The sequence below is a fragment of the Physeter macrocephalus genome, chromosome 2 (assembly GCF_002837175.3).
Source record: "Physeter macrocephalus isolate SW-GA chromosome 2, ASM283717v5, whole genome shotgun sequence".
Lineage (NCBI taxonomy): Eukaryota > Metazoa > Chordata > Mammalia > Artiodactyla > Physeteridae > Physeter > Physeter macrocephalus.
Genome location: NC_041215.1, coordinates 79,359,260 through 79,386,412, shown reverse-complemented (window position 1 = coordinate 79,386,412; position 27,153 = coordinate 79,359,260). Strand labels below are relative to the sequence as shown.

General features: G+C 33.7%; 1 protein-coding gene across 1 annotated transcript in view; it reads left to right on the top strand.

Moving 5' to 3' along the window:
- OLA1 (Obg like ATPase 1) overlaps positions 1-27,153 on the top strand; it is a 192,556-nt gene that overhangs the window by 142,485 nt on the left and 22,918 nt on the right. Inside the window, exons 6-7 of the mRNA XM_024122194.3 lie at positions 6,057-6,137; positions 6,446-6,543. Of these exons, the coding sequence (XP_023977962.1) occupies positions 6,057-6,137; positions 6,446-6,543 (179 nt within the window). The remainder of the gene's footprint in view (positions 1-6,056; positions 6,138-6,445; positions 6,544-27,153) is intronic.

The following is a 27,153-nucleotide window of genomic DNA, read 5'->3' as shown; positions in this document are numbered from 1 at the left end:
CCTTGAACATGGTGAAATCCATTCAGACTTATTTACAGAAATCATAGGGACAGTTGTCTTCTTCTTAGTAATAGTCAAATCCTCCGCTGAGACCTATACCTCAGAAATGAATGGGTGTCCATCCCGGTTGCCACTTTATAGCTGATGGGCCAGGAACATTGCTGTTTTAAGTTTCCACTGTTTACGTCAGTGAATCACATAACTGAAAACCAACAGCTGCCAACATACATTCTAACAGGTGATTGCTAGAATTAAACAATCATTTTAATTCTTAGAGGACATTCCCCCGCCACCCTCCCACACATACTCGCTCAGCCATCAGAGCATTGCTGCCAGGTGTCTTAGTTTGCTTCTGTGTTGCCTGACTCTTTTCTGGAAGTTTTAGTCACTGAAGTATGTAGAAAGATGGTAGTCAGTGATCACTACTCTGGTCTCCATAAACAGCAGCATTCATCTAGTAGAGAAACAAATGCTTAATATTCTGATTCAGGCAGATATTTAATTTCAACTTAGAATACAATGGAGGTCTGTTTCATGAGTGAAAGTGTAGGTAGGACTTTCCTCTATTTGGGATGTTTAAAGGGGATATTTGGTTGGAGCAGGAGGAAGCTGTATTAGTGGACTTCTAACCAGACCATTTTGAGCTGGAGGCTTTGCCCCCCCATTCTTTTGGTCTGAGTGCATTGTTGGCTGTGTGTGTTAAAGCCACCCAACCAGCACAGGTCAGCTCATCTGGGTGTTAACTTCAGGTATTAGGGTAGTGGGTTTGGCTAGAGAGAAGTACCAGGCTTGGAAGCTATCATTATTGCAGAATAAGAGTGAGTCACCTTGATAAACTGCCAAGCCTATCCAGTTAGCCACCAAATTTTAGGATTATAGATGGTGGGCAGAGGATAGATGAAGTCCTCCCTTCCCCCTCACCCTGTGAATATACCTTTATTTTTTTTTCCTATCTTAAAGATGATATTTATTGGTTAAAAATAAATAAAACAGCATTATATTTTTTTAAAAGAAGGCAGAAAGGGAAAGTCTCTCTGGAATCCAATCTTCCTGATTTCTATTGCTACCAAATTGTTAAGGCATCTATCCAGTTTCATTTTATGAGTACATTTATTTATGTGTATTATATATAGTTTCAGAACCACAAATGGAATCACATTGTGCATTCTGCCATAAATAATAATACTTAATATCTATGGAATATTTACCATGTACCTGGAACTGTGGCAGTTACTTTACATGTATTTTCTCATTTAATCCTCACAATCACCGTATATTGAATTGGAGTTACTATCCCAATTTTATAGAGACAAACTTAGGTTAAGTAGCTGCCCCAAAATTACACAGCTAGAAATTGGCAGAGCCAGGACTTGAGCCCAAATCTGTTTGACAACAAAATCCATATTCTTAACTTTTTTCCATTGTTTTGAACCTGCTTTTTTTACTTAGCAATGTATTTTGAACATTTTCCCATGCAAATATATATACAGATATGTCTTGTCTTAATGGATAAAAACTGTTCTGTTGTATGGATGTCCCATAATTTGTTAACGAATCTCCAGTTTATGGGTTTTTAGGTTGCTTCTAATCTATACCTCTCTTCTTGTGCTAGTATCACACTGTTCCAATTGCTGTAGCTTTATGATTTATTTAAATATATAGTAAAGCAAGCTACATATTTTTCTCTCTGAACATATTTAACTCTCAAGCAATTCATTATTTTAGAATAATGATATATTTAATTTGTAATGTTTTCCAACAACCCTGTTATGATTTTAACTGTAATTGTGTTAGATAAACATTATAGTGGCTAGAATTTTTATCAGCACGGTTTTGATAAGAGTAGATGAATTTTGAGTGCAGAGTCTGGCTGAAGCAGGTTTTAGGTCAGTGTCTCTGGACCTCAAGTATGAGAGTCCATGAACCTAGAACATATACTTAAATTGGCTGTCGTTGGAGCATTTGAGTATTGCCATGGAGTCACTCATAACCATGGTTCTTGGATTTTTGGATCGTGAATCCTTTTTAAAAGCATTTGGAAGATATGTGCCATTATCCCTCAAATGCACATAAACATAGAACTTTACATACAATTTCAGGGTATTAGGAAACTCCTGAAATCCATTTATGGATCATAGATTAATAAATTCTGCTATGGGAACTAGAGAATACCAAAATAGAGAAGTCAAGTAGTCTTAGAAAGTCTATATGAGTTATATAACATAATGAGGTTATGTTAGTGTTTGCAAAGAAAATATTATTTTTGTGGTTCATGGATTGACAATCAGATATTTTACCCACATAGAAAGAATATAGAATTTTCCTGATTACCTTGGAATGAGAATGAGGACTTTGAATATCAGCCTTGGGAATGCCTAGGCTAAACAGGAGTAATTAGAAAGGCAGTAAGGAAGACAGGCCAGGGTGATTGGACAGAATGTGAATTTTCAAGTCACTTAGACCTGAATTTGAATCTCAGCTCTGCCCCTTACTGGCAATAGGAATTTAGGCAAATCATACATCCTCTCTGAGTCTAAATACATTATAGCTGCTGTTATCAACAACAGTAATAAAATATATCGAGAACATAGAGCATTTCTAAAGTTAAATGTGAGGCTATCATCAATAAGAAGAGTCACGGCAGAAGAGCAAAGTATTCAAGGTGAGTTTGGATTAAGTTTTTTTGGAGTTAAAAGGTAGTTGTTCAGCAAAAGCTAGTCCTTATAGAATGTTAAGGCTAGAAGCCTGAATTGAGATTTCACTAAGAGAGCCAGTATTGTTGGTAACCATCAGAAATTTGAAGAAAAAGACTAATGAACAATTATTCCAGTTGGAGAAGATGTGTGCTTTAAAGGAGTACTCAAGAGACTATATTGGCATTTTGTAGATCACTAGTATTTAATCTTTCAACAATCATAAAAACAATGACAAAACTCATATTTATGGAGAGCTTACTCTGTGCCAAGAACTATTACCTTATATGCATTATCTCTTTTGATCTTTACAACAACCCCCAGGAGGTAGATAGCATCATTATCTGCAGTTTATTAATGAAGTAATAGGTCATAGACCTGGTAAGTGGTGGATCTAGGATTTATTCCCACATTTAAACATAAAGTGGTTACCTCAAGTTAGATACTCATGTTGTTGCAATATAACCGAAAAAGTTCAAGTGACCAGGAATTTTTGCATAATCTTCATCATGTACAGAATTTATTTTGGAAATGAGGAATTTGTTAAAGTTATCAGAACAGTCCTCCTCCTACATCTGTAGGATGTAGTAAAGTAACTTCTGATGCATCAAGCATTAGTGTTTCTATTTTATGCTTTTATTTATGCTTTTATTGTATTCTAATTCATTAAAAGTAGGTTAAGTTATGTATTAGGTTGTTTTTTCAGTTAACCAAATTCAATTAAATGGAATATTGTTCTAACTATAATTATTAATATATGTGTTTATATATACAAGCATAGGAAAAATTCAGTCAATCCATTAAGTATTTTATACAAATAAGTCCAAATGTTTTCTTTCATTTGATCAGCAGTTTTTCAGGTAAGGAACGTAGCATCTTTAATTTTGCTAAAACTAAAAATTTTTACTTTATGTAAGAAAGACAGCATTTTGCAGCTATACCATATAATGATCATTATGATCATTTACATAAGATAATCTTATCTGAGAGCAATCTATTTTTGATTTGTCTTAGGTAAAACTGGCATCTTAATAATCTAAGGTGTCTTTTCTTGGCTATTAAATCTTTTGTAGGGACAATTAAGAGAGTACTGAGTATAAAATAAAATATTTTAAGTTTTAAAATATTTTTACTTTCAACTGTTTAAAAACTTGGTTATAATCTTTAAATTTTTCTAAAAGGATTTGAATGTGGCTTTAGTGAATATACTTCTTTAGAACTTTAATTATGAATTAATTCTCTGTATCTAAAATTTGAGTGCTCCTAATTTGTAATATAATATGGTGGTGTGAAGGGGGAAAGAAACTAACGCCAAAAAGATTTTGTGATAGGATCTCTATTTCTGAAGTGGTGCTTTAGTTAATTTAAAATGAAACTGAAATACTGAAATTCCTTCACTAGCAATCAGCATTTATTGAGGCCCTTTGGTTTTGTGAAAATGTTTATAGTTAAAAGTATTTTACACTTTTTATATGATTAAGATTTAATTTCCTTCCTTATTTTTGGTTTGGCTTTCCTTTGTCTATTTTCTTTTCTTTTTTTAATTGAAAAAAACTAATGGAACCAAATGTAAGATGGTACCACTGTTTTCTCCTTCTTTTGTATAATCTTGTTGCGTGTCTCCACATAAGCTGTTCTGGCCTCTCATCATAGTAACCAGCTGGGCCATTTCACCTGCTGGAGCCATTAAAGAGGACTCTCTCCCCCTAGATTAATCCCCTCCGACATTAGTTTTTTGCACTGACAACTGGAGCAGGCATTCAGAATTTGCAGGTGGCCAGTGTGACGCACATAATTGCCTACAATTTTAGGCAATGAATAAAAATGGTCTACATTACTTGTCAAAGGTTGTATATGCAGTGCCAAGTGAGATCTATGGGAAGCCTTTTAGGGTTTAAAGAACAGTTAATAGCAAGGCTGCACAGGGCTTTTTTAATCATAATGCATTTGTAATATAGCACTTTGATCTTCTCCTTGTAGGAAATGGTGTTACATTAGCCACTTTTAAACATTTATGAGTGAAATAGAAGAGTAAAAGTGATTATTCTTAAGCAGACCATGTTAGATTTCATTAAAAGTTTTCGGCTTGCCCCTTCCTTGTTGAAGTCTGTGGGAAGTCCTTTTTCTGGAGGGTTTCAAATCAGGATCTAAGGATATAGGACTTTTTCCTTATTTTTCCTGTTGGTAACAGCAAGATTTGGAAGGAAGGTATACTAAATACTGAGGTAATTTAACAAGTGGATATTTATAGAAGACTAATGATTTATGATAAAGTAAAATACATCAATGAAAATCTAAGAAATCTATTACTAATAATTGTGTATTACAATAAATTTTGAGAAATGCATATTTAAAACATACCCATAAGTTATCTTTAACAACAACAACAACAAAAAACAGATGACTCTTAAACGCACTTCTTCTGGAAGAGCTAAGTTTGACCTTTCAGACCCAAGAGCCTTTTATTAACACCTGCCTGTAAGGAGAACCTTGCCACACGCAGCTTTTAGATTCAGAACCACAAAACTGATGAGGAAAGGCTTGAAGGGTTCAGTTTGTGTCACTTGCTGTTTGCCGTTTCCATTTCACAGATGATTAATCTTTCTGTGAAGAAAGGCCAGAGAAACAAAGCACATTGGGCTCTTCCTGCAGTTACTCCTTCTGAATGCACACTAGCTTGCTAACTAAAAGGCCTTTAGATTTCCAGCAGAGAGAGATGTTCTGAAAGTGAATGCAGCTGGTTGGAGGTCACCAGTGCAGGGCTCTTGCCATTGTGTAATGGAGGCTTTGGCAGGTTGGGGGGGGTGGGTTGGAGCAGGGACAGGAGAAGTGGGCAGGGAGAAGGTGTCAGCAAAAAATTAATTCAGAATAAAAAGGGTTTTGGTCAGTTGATTTAATATTTTGGAGGGTAGATCATCAATAATAGGCTCAATTTCATCTATTTTGTTTTTCTTTTTAAGGAAAAAATTATAATTCAGTCTTTCTCCAGTGTTCCCCTCCATTTCCTAACAGCATGTTTATCTTGCAGTTTACATCACTAGATAATGTTGAGATATTATTAACTCTTGTAGTCTTTGGTATGTTTTAATTGTCTTGAAATTTTTAAGATTGTTACTAATTTTGCTAATATTCCACATTTCATATGGTAAAATTTTAATGCCACATTAATGTTTCATTTCGTATTTCGTATTTTAATGAGATATTGAAAATAATTATCTGTGTGACTTAGTTCTTTCATAAAAAAGTTGACTTAGTTTTATAGTCAACTTTTAATTGAGGGTTTGGAAACTTTTAATTTTAATATTTAGTATCTAAATGCTTAGTGTTCACCTTGTATTTACTTTTTTTCTCAATTGTGTACAGGACATAATGTGCAAAGTCAAATCCTGGGTTATAGATCAAAAGAAACCTGTTCGCTTCTATCATGATTGGAATGACAAAGAGGTAAATTATAAATATGATGCCATCTATTATTACCTTTGCTTTGATTTCTTAGAGAACAAATTAAAGTTGTCATTATTTTACACTTATTATTATATCTAGTTAAACTTTATTTCTCTCAATTATTTCTTATTCCCAGGCTTGTTATTTTTTCTTTTCCCCTACTCCTGATATTTTGTGACAACTAATCTTTTAGAAACAAGAATTATAAAAATGGCTTCTTGTTTAAATAGAGTTTTCTTTCAAGTTCTTCAGTGACTTAATATTTACTCAACTTTTAAAAAGGACTCTTTTTCTATCTCCCACTTTAGATTGAAGTGTTGAATAAATACTTATTTCTGACTTCAAAACCAATGGTCTACTTGGTTAATCTTTCTGAAAAAGACTACATTAGAAAGAAAAACAAATGGTAAGTTTTTTTTCTCCCCAGATGTACCCCGACATATCACATCTGAACACACACAAACACACATACATATGTACTTACTGCTATGTTTGATTTTAAATTTTTCTCCTTATTATTAAAAAGTTTAAAATGGATGAGAAAGCTTTGCCTAGTGTTAACATTCCGAGATGAGTCTCCTATTGATTTACATTGAGAGAACTTAAGAGAAAAAAAAAAAGGAATTACATTAGGCAATATTGAATTATACATATTTAATTATCAAATTTATTGAATAGACATTAATATTTCCTTTGCAAAATGAGAATAAATGTAGCTAGAGCAATAAAACTTTTTAAACTAGGAAACTCTAGCTTTGTTGATTTTATATGTGACTTTAAAATATCTACTTGGAATTGTAGCTGGGCATAAGTTTTAAAATCCAGATTGAATACTTAAAAAACATTTTTTAAATTAAAAAAAAATGGTATGGTGGAGGGAAAGACCAGGTATTTGTTTCAAAATACTTTAAAATACACAAAGGTAAAAACTATGCATTCATGTATTGATTGTCATTTTTGACATGTAACCAAAATGTACAAGGTTTCCTTTGGTTCACTAGTAACTTCAAAAAATCATATGTTTATGTAACATAAGGGCATGTACACATTTGGCATGGTACTCACTGGACCCTCAGTATTTTATACTGTTAAGTCATACAAACAAACCAAAACTATCCAAAGTAAAATATCTGAATTCTCCTAAAATATATTTTCATTTGTTTTCCCCTGTACTTCATTAAGTACTTAGATGCACATGGTTTCAATTTTCCATTAAAAATTCTCATTTCCATATGATATCAAAGAGTGAGAAGCTTTAAACTGAAAAATAAACATTCATAGACTGGAAGCCAAAACAATAATTAATGTCAGATGGTTAACTCCAATAAATCATTAGAATAAATTCTGTGAAATTACTGCAACTAAAAATGCCCTGTTGATATTACTATAAGACATTTTGTGTTCCTGATAGGAAACTGAATTTGGCCTCTTAATTTGTAATGTTCTAGAAAGCATAAACCTGACATGAAAATTCAGTTCTGACTGGTCAGTGTCTTCCAGTAGATAATTAACTTTAAAATAAACAGTTCTGTCTTGTTTCTTATATAAAATTCTTATAAATTTTGTGATTGATATGTTAAAAATTGTTACCTTTGGGAAGGAATTTTAAATATATTATTTGACTTCAGTTAATACATCTCATTGTAGCATGAATGGTAAGGTTTCCCAAGGCTCCGTGAAACAATACAGACATCAAAGTTTACATGAAAAGGGATGAGTCAGTTTCCTTGCCCAAAGGAGCTTCTCACACCTGTATTTGGATGATTACAGGTAGAACTCCCTGGCTCTAATTGTACAGTAAATACCATTTCCCAGACCCTAATGGTAGGCAGACTGCTTGGGAGACGCCAGTCTGTGATTTAGCTGTCGCCAGACACCCCATGTTTTTTGTGAGACCAGTTGTGATGATGATATGGTTATAGCCAATTGAAAGTAAACTCTTGTCTAAATAGCAAATTTTAATTTATAAAAATGTAGAGGTATGGATGATCCTATTTATAAAACCAAATTTTAGATTTTATGTATGACTGATGATCTGGTTTGGGGTAGTGTGTATGTTTGGTGGGGGTGGGGGGAGTCAGATCTTGTGGAAGTTAGTGTAATTGTAGCTGAAAGATCAAAGACTGGGTAACTGAGTGATGTTCCAGAAGAGAATTTACCACATAGCCATTTTCTGTACAGTTTCTGCCGCCTGCTGTTCCTATTTTCCCTCAAGCTAGCCATTGACTACCCCCTGTGCATCCCTGCTCGTAAAAAATGATTGAGGAAGTATTTGTCATGTATTTATGAGTGGGAAACATTGTGTGATAGGGAATGGCATCTACTGGAGCCGGAAAGATTGCCATTCTCCTTTCATTCAGCCACTCTGCTACAGCTTTAAATCTGTTTATGCAACATAGCCTTTGTATTAAAGTGCAGAATAAATTTTTATTATGAAGGCTATGAACACTAGGTTTTCATCACTTATAACATTGCAAGCAGATGTAAATAGTTAAAATATATTTTAATTACTAAATCCTTTAAATTTGTGTTAGCATCTTGTTTTTTGGTAATGTTTATATCTCAGCTCCATTTGCATTAGTTGCTCCTTTAGCAAAAGAAAAAGGTTTTGTTTTTTAAGGTTATTATGTAATGTTACTGTAGCAAATTAAGACTGATGCAGGAAGTAGTAATAAATATTTTCACGGGTCGTTTAGATCTAGAAAGCTATTTTAAATGGTCAAGAAAGAAGAGGAGGAGTTTGTGATTCTGGCCACAAGAGGAAGACAAACTATATTTTAGGGGGTCACCATTTCAGAAGTAATGAACGTTTTAATTACTAGTTAAAGTTCACTTTAAATTTAAATGGTAACATGTTCATTTTTAAGTCCTAGAAAATAAGGAAGCATTTTGAAAGACAAGTCTATTGTGTTACTGAGTAGGTGTATTGACCTTTTTGAAAGATGTAAAAGCCGGAATGGCTCCAAGCATCTACTCACTGGTTTTAACAATGTTGAATTAGTCATTTCATTGATTTATGATTAAGACCTAGCCCCTGAAGAGAAGCTAATAACATGGCAGCCGGGTTAGTTACAGTTGTGTTGTGATTCGATGACAGTAATCAAGATGTTGTAAGGGGAATCCACAGAAATTTTTTTTATTAGTATATATTGCTGTTCTTTGAATGAATAAAACTATGCAGAAGTTGTTGTGTTGTTGTTGTCGTTGTCGTCTCTGGCAGATGTCAATGATTTTTAAACGCTTGAGGATTTCATATTTTAAACATGATCAGTTACTTATAAGTAAGATCCTATTACATGCAGTATTAATTTTCGTTTGAGATCGCCTAGTGAGTCATGGTGTCAAGCAGGTATAGGACATTAGACCTGCCAAACCGTTGCTTAATTAGGGGTGTAAATTTCAATCTTTGCACCTTTGCTGCTCTGTTAATAATATGCTATCCAATTATGAAATTGGTAGAACTAATTTTGTACACCTACATAGCTTCCAATTATGTTTCTTTTTTGTGTTCTCTTGTCCCCATCCTTCTTTAAACTGTTGATAAAGGATAATTTTATTTTGTTGTTTATTATACTACATATTCATATTCAACTGAAAAGTATAACTAAAATTTAAGACATTCAGACTTCTTGTATGCATGTGTGCGTGTGTGTGTGTGTGTGTGTGTGTGTGTGTGTGTGTGTGTGTGTAAAACATGTATTTGCATATGCCCTGGTGGGCTTGTGGTCACTGAACATTATTCTCTAATATTATATAAGAGTCAATTAATCTGAGTGTTGAAATTGATTCAAGATAGGTAGACAAGTAGTTGCAAAGTCTTTTAAGCTGTTGTGTAATCAAGGGCAATGTGTCAGGTTCACTAAATGAATTTTAAATAGAAAAATGTTTTATTAATTCATATTTTACTATAATTTTGTCTCCCCTATCCCAACTTTTCTGTTTTTGTTAGTTTAACACATAATATGTACATAACAATTAAATGTAGTTTGGTGATACTGTATATTGTGTACCTGGCTAGGGGGAAAATCATGGAATAAGCCCAATATATTCTTGATATCTTGAACTGTATATAAGAATTACAGATACTATATCTCAGCAACTATTTACAAAGGGGGAAGTGTGAACATTTTTTGCATATAATTTTTAATGTATGTGTATATAATATAAAACTATATTTATATATGTTTTATACTATTCAGGAAAAAAGTACCTTTCAGGTATATAGGGATAGTTTGAGCTATAATATCGATTGGTTCTTAGGCTTTCTTATGCAAGCTCATCATATATTCACAATAAGTATAGATGTTGTCACATAAGCATACTTTACACATCTACTATAATTATTGGTATTCCTATAGGAGTAGAAGTATTTAGTTGATTGGCAACCCTCCACACAGGTAATGTTGAGTGATCATCTGCCATACTGTGAGCCTTAGGTTTTATTTTCCTGTTTACAGTCGGAGGTCTAACAGAAATTGTTCTACCTAACTCATCCTTGGACATTGTTCTCCACAACACATGTTATGTAGTAGCACATTTCCATTACGTCTTATCAATAGGAGCAGTATTCACTATTATAGGTAATTTCACCAATTTCTATCATTCACTGATTTCCATTATTTTCAGGCTATACACTTAATGTGAGCAAAAGTCCACTTCACAATTATATTTGTAGAAAATTAATATAACCTCCTTCCCACAGCATTTTCTTAGCTTTTCCGGAATGCCATGATGTATTCTGTAAAACTACTATAAAAAGTCATCAATTTCTGACAAGATTATTCATTGAAGCTAGAAATTTAACACAGATAATGCTGCTTTGAAAAAAAGCACATTGTTATACATTCGATTTACTCGAAACAAATAAAATGGGAATGATTAATTATTCTTAAATAAATTATTCATTTTAGTTCAGAAAGCTTCCCAAGTAGATTTGAAATTAGGTTCAATTCATATAAAGTTTTCAGGAACATACACTAGTATATAAAGCAAGATTCACATGTATAAGGTTTTTAAAAGTGTTTTACTTTATCATCCACTAGTCTGGCAAAGTAAAAGCCCTGAAATATCCACGCAGTGTTTCTTTGGGATTATAATTTCTGTTTTTTTTAAAAATCACTTGTGGTTCTTATGGTTTGGGGGGAATGTTGTGTCAGCTTCATCTTGAAGTACCTAACATTATGAAGGCTGTGAGAAAACAGCCTTTTTATTGTGTGTTCCTACCTTCTTGAAATCACAACGTAATGTTGGTAAGTTTGTTTTAACATGTGAGGAGTTTTTTAGCTGAATTAAATTTTAAAAGCTATAATTTGTAACTTTTTGTGGAGATTGCTTTATGAGGACTAGTGTTTATTTGCTTCTTTGCCAGATATAAAAGGGTGATAGAACAGGTTAAGGATATTCTGGAAGCCTAAACTGAGCGATTCTTTTTTTTAGTATGAGATTGATTAAATTGGTAAATCCTATACAAAATATTCCTAATTTTACTGAAGTAAGTTGTAAATGAATTCAAAAAGAAAAAATTTTCTTAAGACCCCTTCTCTGTTTTTTAGTTTCTTCTTTTTGCTATTGGATAGTTATCAATTATTTACTTTTTAATTTGTATTATGATAAAGCTTTGAAACAGTACTATATGCACTATGACTTAGGATTTCAATAATTTCTGGTGAATGGATTTTGTGGAGTTGACTATTTCTTAATTTCTCTGACCAAAATCTTGAGAATGAAAAAAAATATACTAAAGCAAGACAATCTTTTTATTACAAAAGATGGAAGGCTGAAAGAAGTGGGAGGGAAAAGACCTTTGGCCATTCAGGAATCTTTATTTGAATGTCCTTTAGCATTTGTATATATATGTACATGTAATAAATACTTGTGTACTTTTCTGGGTTCATTAAGTGGTTTTTGGTTACTCTTTCAGCAATTTCATAATTCCTGTCAAGAGATGTTAGTGCTGTAGAGCACGTAGTCATAATGAAACCAAATCACACCTCTGATTCCATGTTTGAAAAAGATAATTATAGGGCTTCCCTGGTGGCGCAGTGGTTAAGAATCTGCCTGCTAATGCAGGGGACACGGGTTCGAACCCTGGTCCAGGAAGATCTTACATGCCGCAGAGCAACTAAGCCCGTGCGCCACAACTACTGAGCCTGAGCTCTAGAGCCCACGAGCCACAACTACTGAGCCCACGTACTGCAGCTACTAAAGCCCATGTGCCTAGAGCCTGTGCTCCGCAACAAGAGTAGCCACCGCAGTGAGACGCCCGCACACCACAAGGAAGAATATCCCCTGCTCGCTGCAACTAGAGAAAGCCCGCGTGCAGCAACGAAGACCCAACACAGCCAAAAATAAAAATAAGTAAATAAGTAAAAATTAAAAAAAAAAAAAGATAATTATGGAAGAAAGCACATCTTTTTATATGGATATAATGCTATTGACCACCATATTAGGCATGTTAGGAATTTCCCCTGACCTATTTGCCTTTTTGTCCAATACAGTTTATAGGCAATAATTTCTCTTTGTAAGATTGTTCACTGAATTTGAGAAAGTGATACTGTACTTTTGGGAGTCAGTTGTTATCTTCATTAGCACCACCTGTTGACTTACTAATTTATGAGCAATATAATTTATCAAATGTGTCAGGACTTTCATTTTTTTTTAAAGTGGCTGAAGAATTTCACTGCATATAATAGGTAGAAGTTTTACAAATTTTCTTCTAGCTTTAAGAGACTAAAGCTCTTTCACAAAAAACAGGTGTTCTCTAGGATTCTTTCATGAAATTAAAACACATATTCCCCAGACGTGCACACACATATATAACCTAGGAAATGAAAGGCAAACTTTGGCATACAGCTATATAATGTTCCTCAAATCACGAGTGATTCATGTACACAGTGAGTTTCTCTGCCTCTCTACCCAACTCACTTTGGTGAATACTTCAAGGTCTATTAATATTCTTAAAAATCTGTGTCCCAGAGGTTAAGGACTGTTGAGTCAGATTTTGTTTCTAAAACTATGAGTTGAGATGAACTACACTCATAAAATGGGAGTTTCGAGTGGTAGTTGGTGGAGATAGAGGCGACTGTTGAAGCCCAGAAATCTTAGGACTGTTGGTGATAAGAGAGATAGGGCAGGGCCTTGTGAAGGCTGAAGAATGGAGTCTAACTGTAGTATATGCAATCTCAATAACAGTGTTTTCCTGGGAGAAGGCTGTAGAAAAGTAAAGGAGAAAGTGCCATTTGGGGCAATTTCAATGTTTTGCCTAATATCTCCTGCTTATGCAGGATAGGAGAGGAGTATTATTTTCTGTGCCCCTGTCTTCTGTGGTCTCTCCTGTGTTTCCCAGTCACTAGATCTACCTTTGGAGATACTATTGTAGTTCAACTACATTATAAGTTAAATAGACTTCTGAAGGCTAGACCAAAATGCTGGATACCATTGATAACATTGGTTCTGTAAGGAAAATGAATTCTAAGAAACTTAGAGCATATAGTCTATTTGTAAATTAGGTAGTGTATGTTATCAGGAAGTTTGATGTATTAAGAATACAGCTACTTTAGAATTTGAAATGCTAGTTTTGTGGTCCTTATTTGCTGCTAACTAGTTCTTCAGCCTCAGGCAAATTATATAGCCATTCATGTATTGAAGACAGTTCATCAGAATGTTCACATAAAATGTGTTCTGTATAAACAATATTTCTGAAATTTAATTAACATAACTCAAAAAGAATACAGTAATAGAAAAAGGACTTGTTAAGTCTTCTAAATGTATCTTTGGGATACATTCCCTTGGTTTTTCTTTCCATTATATTGATAAAGAAACAAAATGTATCATGTATATGTTTACAGCTATAATTCTGTGCTTTGAAACAGTTGTCATCCAAAACAAAAACAAACTGAGAACCATCTCTATTGCACAGTGGCGGTAGCGATAAAACTCCCATGATATCACCATCTTCCATAGGACTCTACCCTCATCTCTCTCTCAGGTTAGGCCCTGTGACTTCATCATTTGAAGCTTAGAGGATTTTATTGTCACTCCTGGGCTTCCATTAGAGTAAAGCATTCTTTAATTGTTATGATAGCATAATTTTTTTTAAAAAATTGGTGTTTATTCTTTAAAGCCTTTTAAAACAGTTCCATTGTATCCCAGCTTCTCTATTTCTGAATGTATATATGTGTGTTGGGGATGAGGCAGTGAAGGTTAATAAAGAATTAAAGGAGATCATCTCTAAGGTTCCCTTCTAGTGCTAGAATTTTATGATTTTAGTGAATTATAGCAAATTCACAATGAAAAGATGCCCATGCAAATGTCTAGTACCTTCTCAACCCTCATATGTAGGTTTGTCATGGTAGGATTTTTTTGTAACTGTGGGACAATCCAGAGCATTCCTGAGGTTGGCAGATACACAATTCATGAGCAACTTTTCTGGACTGAATTGAAGATAAGACCTGATCTTTCCCCCTCCTCTCATTCCTACTCCCATATCTCTACCCCTTGAAAATAAGTCTTTTCTGGATCTTACCATGCTCTTATCTTTCTCATAGTAGCTATTGCTCTGTCTAGAATGAGAGCAAAGTGGAAATAAAACTTATTTGTAGGATTGGCATATCTATATTTGAAGGTAGTTACATTACTCAAAATATTGCATTTCCTTATTCTAAATTGACCTAGAAAGCATTTCCCCATAAAAAACATTTGATTATAAAACACCCTCAAAAGCTTACTTAATCCACCATGTAGTAAAAATAGTACAGTTTGGGTGAGACATATTTTGGTATCTGTGACCATTTTTATTACCAGTTTTAAAATTCTGCTAAAAAATATGTTTCAAAATAACTGACTTAGGAACTCTGAGTACACCCCTGTCTGTAAATTTGGGGCTGCATGTTGGTACCTGTTTCAGTCTTTTTAATGCCTATTATCAGGAAGACAATTAACTTCATAAAAACTGTCAATATGAATAAATTTCAAGTCTATGTATTCTTATGAAGACTGCGAGCTCATTGAAGAGATAGGTACTATGCTTCCTTTTTCCTTTTCTAAGCAAATAAACATTGAGACTGATTTAAAAAAGCCTTTGCCCCCATAAGGGTTAGTCTCATGGACTAATAGACAACCAACAAACAAATATTTAATATAATGTCAGGAAATGATTAGGATCACTTTGCTGTACATCTGAAACTAACACAACGTTGTTAATCAGCTATGCTCCAATATAAAATAAAAATTTTAAAAAAAGAAGAAAAAAAAAGAAATAGATTACCTCAGTGGTTTAACTTATATCACTATTTGACTTGATCATTTTTATTTCCTCATCTATGTTTATGATACCATCATTATACTAGTCTACATCTTTGAAATCTCAGCATTAATATTTAAGATTTATACTTCTTGGGCTTCCCTGGTGGCGCAGTGGTTAAGAGTCCGCCTGCCAGTGCAGGGGACACGGGTTCGTGCCCCGGTCCGGGAAGATGCCACATGCCGCGGAGCGGCTAGGCCCGTGAGCCACAACTACTGAGCCTGCGCGTCTGGAGCCTGTGCTCCGCAACGGGAGAGGCCGTGACAGTGAGAGGCCCATGCACCGCGATGAAGAGTGGCCCCTGATCGCTGCAACTGGAGAAAGCCCACACACAGAAACGAAGACCCAACACAGCCAAAAATAAATAAATAAATAAATAAAATTTAAAAAAAAAAGATTTATACTTCTTTTTCTTCAAAATTAATTATTAACTCTTGGTAAACGTTTTTCATAATATTTCTCACATTTTAATGTATTTTTTTCCATTTCCTTTGCCACAGCCCTCTTTACTGTGTATAATTTTATTGCTGTAAGACTATCACTCTATCTTCTTTTTTCAAATAAACCTAGCATATAGCATAATGCATAATTAAAATTTAGTTAGCAGCCAGAGGATATTTGTTGAATGAATAATGTGCTGATGAAGTTTAAAAGCCAGATATAAAATTCTGGCAGAAAATTAGGCTGCCAGAATTTTATATCTGGCTTTTAAAGTCTATCTTTTGGAAATTTTACCTTTCTCATTTTAAAAATAAAAATAATAACTATCTTCCTCATAAAGTTGGTATGACTGTTACATGAATTGATACACTTGATCACTTAGGGTAGTAATTGGTACATAGTAAATTCCCAGAAAACATTTTCAATTTTTACAAATGAATGAAAGAATACATGCATGAATAAAATAAATAAATAAATAAAGCAGGGTAGGAGGGTGATATTTTAGTTAGGGTGGTCAGGAAAGGCCTTTAAGAAGCAAGGGAGTGCACCATGAGAGAGGGAGGATCTGAGGAAAGCTTAGTCCAGGGAGAGGGAACAGCAAATGCAAAGGCAAATGTGATGGAACATCGAAAAAGAATATAAAATGTGAAGACAACCACTTGAAAAGAGCTAATAAATTTTTATTCAAATACATTGCAATTAAAAAGCATATTAAAACATCCTAAATGTGTTCAAGTAAAATTTGCAATTATGTAGATTTATTTTGAATTTCATCTTTTCTTTTTCATGCTTGTCTAGCACCTTGCTGTCCCACACTACTACTCGTAAATCACTTCTTTTAAAAGTCCCTTAATGTATGACCTCAAAGAAGTAGATTGAACTTTACTAAGAATAATAACAACCAACATTTATCAAAACTTCACAGTGTTTCAACTTAGGTTACTTCATTGGATCCTCAGACAAATCTCGAGATGGCCTTCATGACACTATTATTTGGCCTCGAATTGAATTTTTACTAAAATGAAGGATTTTCATAATTGAATTAAGAGATCTGCATTTTAGTTTAGGAATGGGTTCAGCTAGCAGAGAGATAAATAAGATTGTGTTTCCATTAATACAGATACAAAGGTGCCTTTTTAGTACTTTAAGTATTTGTCATTAATATCAAGGGAGTACTCATCAATATTCCTAAGTGATTGTCAACATTTTCCTTAGAAATTCTCTAAAAAGAACAGTCTGTGGAAATCATCTTTGGGTTTAGTCCATTTTGAAATGTAAAAGGAAAAGATCGAATAACATCTGTCTATTGGTAATTGTTTTTTAGCTTTTTTTTTTTTTTAAGTGATGTTTCATTTTTTCCCAAAGAGCATATCTGGATGTTGGAAACATGAAGGTCACTGGTAGTTTTCATACATAATTTATACTTAAAATGGTTACCTTTTAAATTGTGCCATTTTTCTTTTCTCTGTCCTGCCCCCACCCTCCCATTAAGTGACAGTGACTTAGCTTTTCATGTACCAAACCAAAAGACATACATAGTAAACCATCATTTATTATTGAGTTCCTGCTGTGTGCCAGGCATCCTTTAGAGGTTAGGAATTGGTGAGATGTTAATAGAAGAATAGACGAAACATGAAAAATTTAAGGATATTTATGAAACATAGATATTATCATGCCCATTTTACAGATAAGACAATTGGAGAGATTCAGAACATGCCCAAGTTCTTGTAGTAGTAGAAAAAATAGACCCATTTGACTTGAATGTTTGTGCCAGTTCCACACGACACTGCAAGATATATTTGTGAATCTTCAGAAATCTTTGAAAATATTGCTTTAATTAACTTTGTGTTCTGCTATGTTTTATCTCAGGAAATATCATCTCCACCAAATTGTTTAGGGTTTTAGTTAATAAAAGGAAACAATTCTCAAGATGACAACTATGTGCTCTTCTTAGAATAATAAGTTTTTTGCTGCTGCCATTTTTCTCTTGCCTTGTAGTTTTGTTAATTGTATGATACTGTTACAGCAAAATATTTTAGTACCTGCTTTAGCATCCATTTTTAAACATATTAATACCATATATGAAAATTTTGGTGGAGAAAATACAACTGTTCTCATTGAAGCCGATATAAAAATTGCATCAATTTGCCAAGTCTAAAATAATACTACAGAATAGACCCCAGAAAACAGCTATAACTACAGATCAGTTTTTATATATTATTATGATAAGCAAAATTTTCCTTTTTTCTTTCCTCTAGCATACCATACAATTTGTTAAGAACAATTCTTCACTGCTGGGGTAAGGAAGTTGGTGTGTAAATGAACAGGGAAATGAGAGAATATTATGAAATAGAACAACAACAGATAATTCATGCGCCTAAAGTGTTGTTGTTATGTTAGTAGTAGTCAGCATCAATCAACATGTACTGAACACTTAACTATATGCATTACATTTAAGACTTCCACCAACCTTATAGAGTAGTAAGTACTATTAGTATTTTAAGGAAGGCAAAGCAAGTATAGAGAGACTGAAGGAACTTAGCCAAGAATGGTGCCAAGCTTCAAACCTGAGCAGTTTATGTCCAGAGTTCTCGTTCTTTACTACTGCGCAATGATGTCTCAGCATTGGTGCACTGATGATATTGGAAAGGTAGACAAGGCCTGAGAAATAGGTCACAGACTTGCCACATTCCCTGTCACTATACATTTCATTTAGACATAGTTCATGCACTATAAAATTTGAGACTAAAATTTCACTATAACCTGATTAGAGAATGCTAACTGAAGGTAATATAAAAATTTTACCTGAAACCGTATCTTTATTATCATGGACTTATCTCTGTACCAATTTAATAACCCTTTGTCGGGTCAATAATTAAAATAGTTTATATATTTTTACATGGAAAATACATGTTAGCAATTCTTTTTTAAGATAAGTACATTCTTCCACCACTTGGTTTTTTTTTGCGGTACGCGGGCCTCTCACTGCTGTGGCCTCTCCCTTTGCGGAGCACAGGCTCCGGATGCTCAGGCTCAGCGGCCATGGCTCACGGGCCTAGCCGCTCCCCGGCATGTGGGTTCTTCCCAGACCGGGGCCCAAACCCGTGTCCCCTGCATCGGCAGGCGGACTCGCAACCACTGCGCCACCAGGGAAGCCCCACTTGGTTGTTTTGTTTGTGTGTTTGTTTTTAACCACATAGTGATTTGTTCTGTTTTCTTGCATTTTCAGTTACTTGGATGCGTTTTTGAGACCTTGCTGGGAGTAGGGAATTGTGCATGTATGTGCATGTGTATGTATCTCTTTTATTAGCTGAAGTGCGTGCAGATAATTTGTATAATATTCTGTTCGGATGCTTTACTAACACATAGCAATATAATTGAAAGAACATTATATATGCATATTCATATGTATGTATGTATGTATATGTACACATAGATCCAAGTCTTGGGCAGAATAATGACTACCATTTGTTGAACACCTATTATATGCCGGACTTTGGGGCACTTACATATGTCGTCTCATTTGGTTTAATCCTCACAGCAAGGCAAATATCTACCCAAATATCTATCTTTCTCTCAAGCTCATGAAAGTATAAAACATCTTATTGCATTTATAGCATGCTTTTCATGAGACAAAAAGTGCAAAAAAGAGTTGTCTGTGTTGGTTGTATCCTGGTAAACATTACACAGAAACCCCTACCAGCTAGAGAGCAAACATTTAGGCAGTGTTTTTATATAAGCAGGACTCAAGATAGTTTGATTGGTTTCCTTATAGCCTTGTTTCCTCACCTGTGAAATAAAAGAATAATAACTTTCTTACAGAATAATGAGGGTTAAATAAAATATTTTACATATATTAAGTGAAATTATTCTGTGGTAGATAGGTCCATTTGTCTTGGAATTTAATTCTCATAATTTGATGAAAACATATATATGATAGATCTATAGTTAATTAGTGTCTGGCAATCGTAATTGCACAATAAATTCTCTTAACTAATTTGAGTCCTGCTTACATAAGCCACTGCAATTATGTTTGCTTTCCAGCAAGCACGCTTTTCTGTAATTTTCACTGGTATACAACCAACATAGCTCTTTTTTTGCACTTTTGGTTGCATGAAAAACATGCTGTAAATGCAGTAAAATGTTTTATACTTTTCTCTCATGAGCGCAAGTTAAAACAAGTCTTTAAAACATTTTGTTAACCTATTAATTCTCAAGAAATAAAGGATAGCAACTTCCCATTTTCTTCTATTTCTCCTAATTATACATATTTTTATTTTTTATAATATTGTAATGTTCTGCCTTCTGAAATTTACAAGGATAAGGTCACTTGCATTTCTCTTCCTTTCACTGTATTTTTGTTTCCTCTCTGCTTCCCCTACCAAAAAAATTTTTTTTTAAGTTTGTGATCCAGTTAGAAGTCTATTCAGAAATATAAGTACCAGACTTCATATTTGGAGAGATTTTACTGTTTCATGAACACTTTTAAATGGAACAGTAGCAGTTAGAAAATCTTGCTGTGTTTCTTCTGTCATTAATCAAGACTAATCCCTATACCTTTCCATCTCTACCCAAATGGATTTTTCCTTAGTCTTGTCAGCAGGTATGTTTTAACACGTACTATGTAGCTAAGAAAGTCAGTGGTTTACCAGACAGTTCAGGTAGATGTAGACTGAAAAAGAACAATTTTTAATAATGTTTTTATTATTTAAAAGTGGTTTTTTTGTGAGTCTTTAAAAAATATATTGTATGGAATAGTTTGCATGGGATATTTCTTACATTGTAGAACTTTACTTCAGGCCAAATCTGAGACAAAATAGAAAAAGAGACCAAGGGAGAATACCAACAATTTGTCCTTTCCTATGTTCAGAGGTAAACATCTTAGTTGTCTAGATCTCTTGAAATTAGTACTTTTAAAAGCTTTTAATTGTTACTAGAATAAATAGTTAAAGTCATATCTGGTTAAAGTTTAATGATTAAATATGATTAAGTAATTATGTTTCTACAGTTACCCATTTCGTGATTATGATATATGGTGGGACATTATTTTAAATCTATTATTAAGTGAAATTTGTATTGGTGGCCAAGTATATGTTTTAATGTGACTTGGTATTACTTAGACATTTTGGCTGTATAGTTTAAAGACCACCAAATTACTTTGCGAAATTCTTAACAGTTTTACCATCTTGGAGAACCAAAACAAAAGAAAAAGCAATGCCTATTAAGTATTCTTAGCTATATGCATGGGAATGTATGTGAGTGTGACTTAGCTAATAATGTCTTTCTTATTATGTATCACTTTATAGGATTTTTTTGGTAAAATATCTAATAGTTATATATTTGCTGTCTTATGGTTATTTCAGTGCCCTATAGACATCAAGGGTTACTGATTGTTGTATTAGTAGTTCCTGACAAATAGAAATTATTTGATATGTTAAGCCATTTCTGACAGAAGATACAAAGTTTTGACAAACACGTATGGCACAGCAAGTGTCCAATTCTAAAGAGCAAAATAAATGCAAACCACCATTACGGTGAACACAAACAGCCTGAAAGCAAGTTATCAGTAAGCAAATAATTGTTGAACTGTTATGAATGGAATAGGATGTTGAAATAGGGCATGATTGGCTGATGTTACATATGTCCTTGATTACCTTCCCTGTGCTTTTATCCTAATAAGTGACATTCTTTGTATTCCCTGGGATGGCTAGACAGTCTGACACTGAAGAAGAATAAATATTGCATGTGGTACACATTAAGCTGTCATCCAAGACAGCATTTATAAAAAGTAACTGGAGAAATTCATAAGAAATTCTGCACTGCTACAGTTTCCTGGCTCCAGTCATAATTGTCAAAGTTCTTGACACATTCAGGTCTTCAGAAATGATTTAGGTTTACAGTGGCTTGGTGTATGAATAATTATTATGGATTTGTGTTCCCATATTGCCTTAGGATGGTAATGTTAGTTACCCAAATGTTATATTTTACAGTAATTATTTTTAAGGGAACTTTATTATTTTTATTTATTTATTTTTGGCTACGTTGGGTCTTCATTGCTGCGCACGCTTTCTCTTGCGGCGAGCGGGGGCTACTCTTCTTTGTGGTGCGTGGGCTTCTCATTGCGGTGGCTTCTCTTGTTGCGGAGCGTGGGCTTCAGTAGTTGTGGCTCGTGGGCTCTAGAGCGCAGGCTCGGTAGTTGTGGCGCACGGGCTTAGTTGCTCTGTGGCATGTGGCATCTTCCCGGACCAGGGCTCGAACCCGTGTCCCCTGCATTGGCAGGCAGATTCTTAACCACTGCACCACCAGGGAAGCCCATACAGTAATTTTTATTTTAGGAAATGTCTCCACATTGGTGTTAGTGACATATCTTCCATCTTATGATTTTTCTTAAAAGGATTTTAGACAATTCATTTATTTGAAAGGAACAACAGGAATTTTTAAATGCTTAGTTTATCTTTAATCTGTTGGAAAATATTGCTTGCTTGTGTTTAGTGCTAGCAAACAACTTTCAAAATAAATATTTTTATTTTTCTTCTCTAGCAGCATTGGAAAGCCTTCAAATGGTCCAAATGAATACTATTTTAAAGTTATTTCCGAAAAGCCAAATCACTACTTGGTGTTTTATTTTTAAATATTGCTTTTATTCACATACTTTTGTAATTTTAATATAGTTCTTTAAGGCAGGGTAGTGTTTTATTTATTCCAGTCACTGTTATCTCTTAAAATTTCCTTTTGGAGGAAGATGTGTAGAAGATATAATATTGTACAAAAATAAACATACATAAATAAAGAAATAAATTATGAATGCAAATTTAGCAAGCATTTTTTACACTCTTTCTCTCGCTAAACTAAAACACTTCTTTTTATCCTGTCTATATGGTGTGTCACGTCGTAATTGAAGGATGCCAGAAAAAAAATTTTTCTTTATATTTCTGTAACCTGACACAGTTATTCTAAGCCATTTGAAATTAAGTAATTAGTATTCCCATTCTATAATCTAATCAAGAATATAACATATTCTATCAGCTGATTACTAGGAGAATGTGATTAAGTATCAGAATGATTTAGGATGCAACACAAATATGAAAATAAAATACAGTGTTGAGTTCCAAATTATGAACTCTATTTTGGGGGAGGACAAGAGGTCAGTCAGGGTTTCTGTGACAACTGTATTTTGTGTTAGTTTTAAAATTATACAATTTTAATTTGGGGGAATGTTTTTGGGGGTACTCTCTTTACTTTGAAATCTAAACCATCCATTTGAATTGAAGAAACTTTTCTCCAGGTATAACACGGCTCAACTGTTACCTATAGCTTTTAACTCTCTGGCCGCTACAGAGCACAAAATATTTGCCCAACTGGTAAATTGAACTGTAAGTCCCACGGTGGGAAATTGCTTTGCTGTGCTCCAAACAGCAGTTATCTTAGTAATTGTACCTGAATTCTTTGTGGCTAATAGAGCGTAGACGTCCATTTTACAAGCAGAAGAATTTCTCTTAAATACTTTTAATTATAAATCCCCGAAGTAAAATGTGAATCAGTAGACTATAATGAGATGTTAAACTGTATCATTTTTAATTGTTAGTGCAGAAAAGTGAAATTCTTTTTTCTTTTTAGTGTAAAACTGTACATACCAATATTTCACATTCTAAACTGGAGCTCCCAACAAGGAGCTTATCAGAGCAAATTGTCTAGTCCATCCCCTTCCTCACTCAAAACCTAATGACCCTTTATCATCATGGTTTAGATTGCTGGACACAGATGTGAGAAAATACAAGTAATCTACAGGTAACTACAGTAGCTGCGCTGATGTTCTCAGAGAACTGACTGCTGGGAAGATAAAGAGCTTCCCACAGAGTCTGTGACTTTCCGGCAGCAAAGCACATCATGAGCTCATACATGAAGTTTTATTTGCTGAAGATTCACAATAAGATGCATTAGAACATTCAGCAGGGTCTCTTTTTAGGTGAGCACAAAATTCTGGAGGGTTATTAGTTGATGCACCATTGCATAGCATCACACTAAAGTTTTTTTGAATTTCAACAATATTAATTCTTTCGAGAAACACCAAAGATTATGACTACAATGCAGCATTAATTTGAACTTCTTGATATTTAAATAATCTACTACAGACCCTAATCTCTTTCTCTTCTCAAAAGGCTGAGCTTCCTGCTGAAAAGTAGTTTGGTTATGATTTTTAATAAGCAGAACGGCAATTTCTCAAACTTTATAGTAAATTGTATTTCAAAGGACTTGTTTGTGGCCAGGTGCTCTGCTTTTGTTAGCTGCTTAGATTGTGATCAGTGAGGTAAACTCATTTATCCATTTGCATGCGATTGAGTAATTTACCATGAAAAGGATGATCGTTTATTTTTTGTTTGTTTTGTTTTGGTTTTCGGGGTTGTTTTTTTTTTTTGACAAAGGTACTGCACCTGTAGCTTAAGTTTTATAATTGTTGGTTTAACTATTATTTGCAGTAATCATAGTTTCATACAGCTTTAGAAAAACTACAATGCAAAAAATATTTACTTAATCTTTTTTTTTAATGTATGAAGTGTTTTGTTTTTAGTCATTGAATTGGGTTTTAGTTTACTAGGTTGGGGTGAATCAATATGAATTAGGCTGTCTGAACTTCAGGTGTGTATTCCTTTTCAAAAATTGTTTGCTCGTCATATTTTTCTAAAAGCTAATTAATTTTGTTTCTGTAAAAACTTTAACTCCTGGATTAGGAATAGACATATTTCCTTCATATGTCAAAATGAATTACAGTCCTCAAATCATTTTTAGAAATTACCATTTTAATAGCTGAAAGATAAAGATGATTTTCAGCAACTCTTGTTGGTTAAGCAGCTGACAGCCAACAAAAGGAGTAGTGAGATACTTGACTCATTCATTATATAGTTATATGGGTTATGTACCTAGCTTATTCTTTTTGGAAAATATTGAAATGCCCAGAAAATTAAAGAAGATATTTGGCTAAGTCCCAAGTCATTTTCACTTCAAAAATATTATACTTTTAAAAACAATTCTTTGCAAGTAGAGCACCAAAATTATAGCAAATATACCTGCCATCTTAAGTAGTTAATTTAATATTATGTTTCTAGTATAGAATGGCCATGAACAAAGTAAATTTCTTATCAGAAAACAGAAAAAACAAATTATCTGTAAGGAGAAGTCCTATTATTCTTACAGCAATTAGCATCACTCTTTTGATATATTTGAAATATTCTATGTTGCATGGCATAGATTAATCTAAAAAACAGGACATTGAAGAATTGCTTGAGGCAGTATTATACATTAATTCTGTTTTTAGTTTGCTATAAGATCTAAAGAAAAACTATATTTGTTTCCATTTAGCAGTAAATAGGAAACACAGAACTCAGAATTCTACAAAGTGTATTTTCTTACCATCTTCATGTTTAAAGGGAAAGAAACCAGGGAAGCATGTGCAGTATAAGATTGTTTTGCATTTTTGTTTTTACATCACCAGATTAAGGATAATGAAACCCATCTGCAAGTTGTAGGAAATACTCATTGGTTTTTGTCAAGGACTATAGTATGGTTTTTTTCCCTTCTTTTTCTTCTGTAGTTTAAAAAACAATAAATTCAACAAGATATACAGAAAATTAAAAACCTTGTCTGTTATAAAGTTTTGTTTGAGCATTTTAAACTGAGTGATTAGCAGAAATAATGACCCTGTCAGCCTTAATCACATTAAAATGTGGTTAACATCATTTAATTTTTTCCACTTAATATGCAAAAATTTCCAGTAGATTTGCAGTGAAGGCCATTGAAATTCCATTAGAACAAGAATAAAAATTTCAGGCATCATTTGTTCAGAGAAGGAATAAAGGTCTCCATTGAGAACTGCTGAATCTTTCTATTAGAGACACTATGAATCATTACATTGAATGTACCTTACGTTTCGATAGATCTGTGTGTCTGGATTTTCAAATAGTTGAAAGTCATGTTTTATCATTTTTCATGAGGAGAAATAAACTAGAATTGCATAATTTTATAAATATCTAAAAGATTACTGAACATTTTATTTTGTACTCACTCAACCTGCTTAAATTTTAAGTAGAAAGTTATTTGTGCCTGAAAAACAAGAAAATGAAAGAATTGATTATTTTAACATGGAACAAACTACATAACCAACCCACAAAATGGACAGGTTGTGTTTTAAATAGTTAACTTGGTATATGCCAAATAAGAAATTTAGAATTAAGCACCAAATGACACTAACTCTTTCCCAAAGTCCTTAGCTTATCACTTGTCAAGCTTCAACTGGTATGTTATACTGCATTAGCTATGTATAAATTACAGCTGAAGCACGTTCTATGGTTTCTAGTATTGTTTGTCCTTTTATGATCATTTTTGATACTTGTGATGTAGTAGGAAAAGCTTAATTTTATTTTAAGCAATTAAGAAATGCCTACCATTTATACTTTCTTTGGTACGTTTGCATTTGCCAGTATCCTATAAAACTTACATTGTGTGGAATGTTTCTCCCCATTTAAAAAAAAAAAGACTGTTACTCTATATACCTGATAAGCAGAAATGGCTTTCTGGACCCATTCCTATCTCTCGGGTAATTAAGTAATTATACAGTGGTGTTGTTGTTGTTGTTGTTTCTTTTTTTTAATCTGTATTTTGTTCCCAAACCATTTGAACCCATTATATAATTACTCTGTGTGTACTTTGTAGTAAAAATACCATTGGAAAATTTATCACGGAAGGTGTTCCATGCATGTGCTACTCATAATGTATAAATTTCTCCATCCTGGCATGTTTCTGTGTCTGGAAATCTAAGAACATTTAATTGTCTGCTCCTCCTGTTCACCACACCCCTTTTCCCCACCGTGGTTGGCTCTTCTGTCCTCCTCAGAAACCCCTTCCCTGACTACCTTGTCTAGAGTAATCCCCAGACTCCCTTTTGTTCAAAGCATCGTGTGTATTTGCTTCTGAGCACTTAGCATAAGTTATATAATCTCACTTATTTGTTTCTCTTTCTGTCCCATAAGAATTTACATTCCATGAAAATGAGGATCATGCCTGTTCTGTTCATTTTATATCTCCAGTGCTTGGCACCAGACTCAGTAAATTTTGTGATTGATTGAATGGCTGGCTGGATGAAATCAGTTGACTTTATTCCATTATGTTTCAACTCTGACTTTTAGTCTTCATTAATAGAAATATGTAGATCACTTGAAGTCTATCTATTCTGGTTAGATACATCAAAGGTTTAGAGCACAGTTAGATGGATGTCTATGT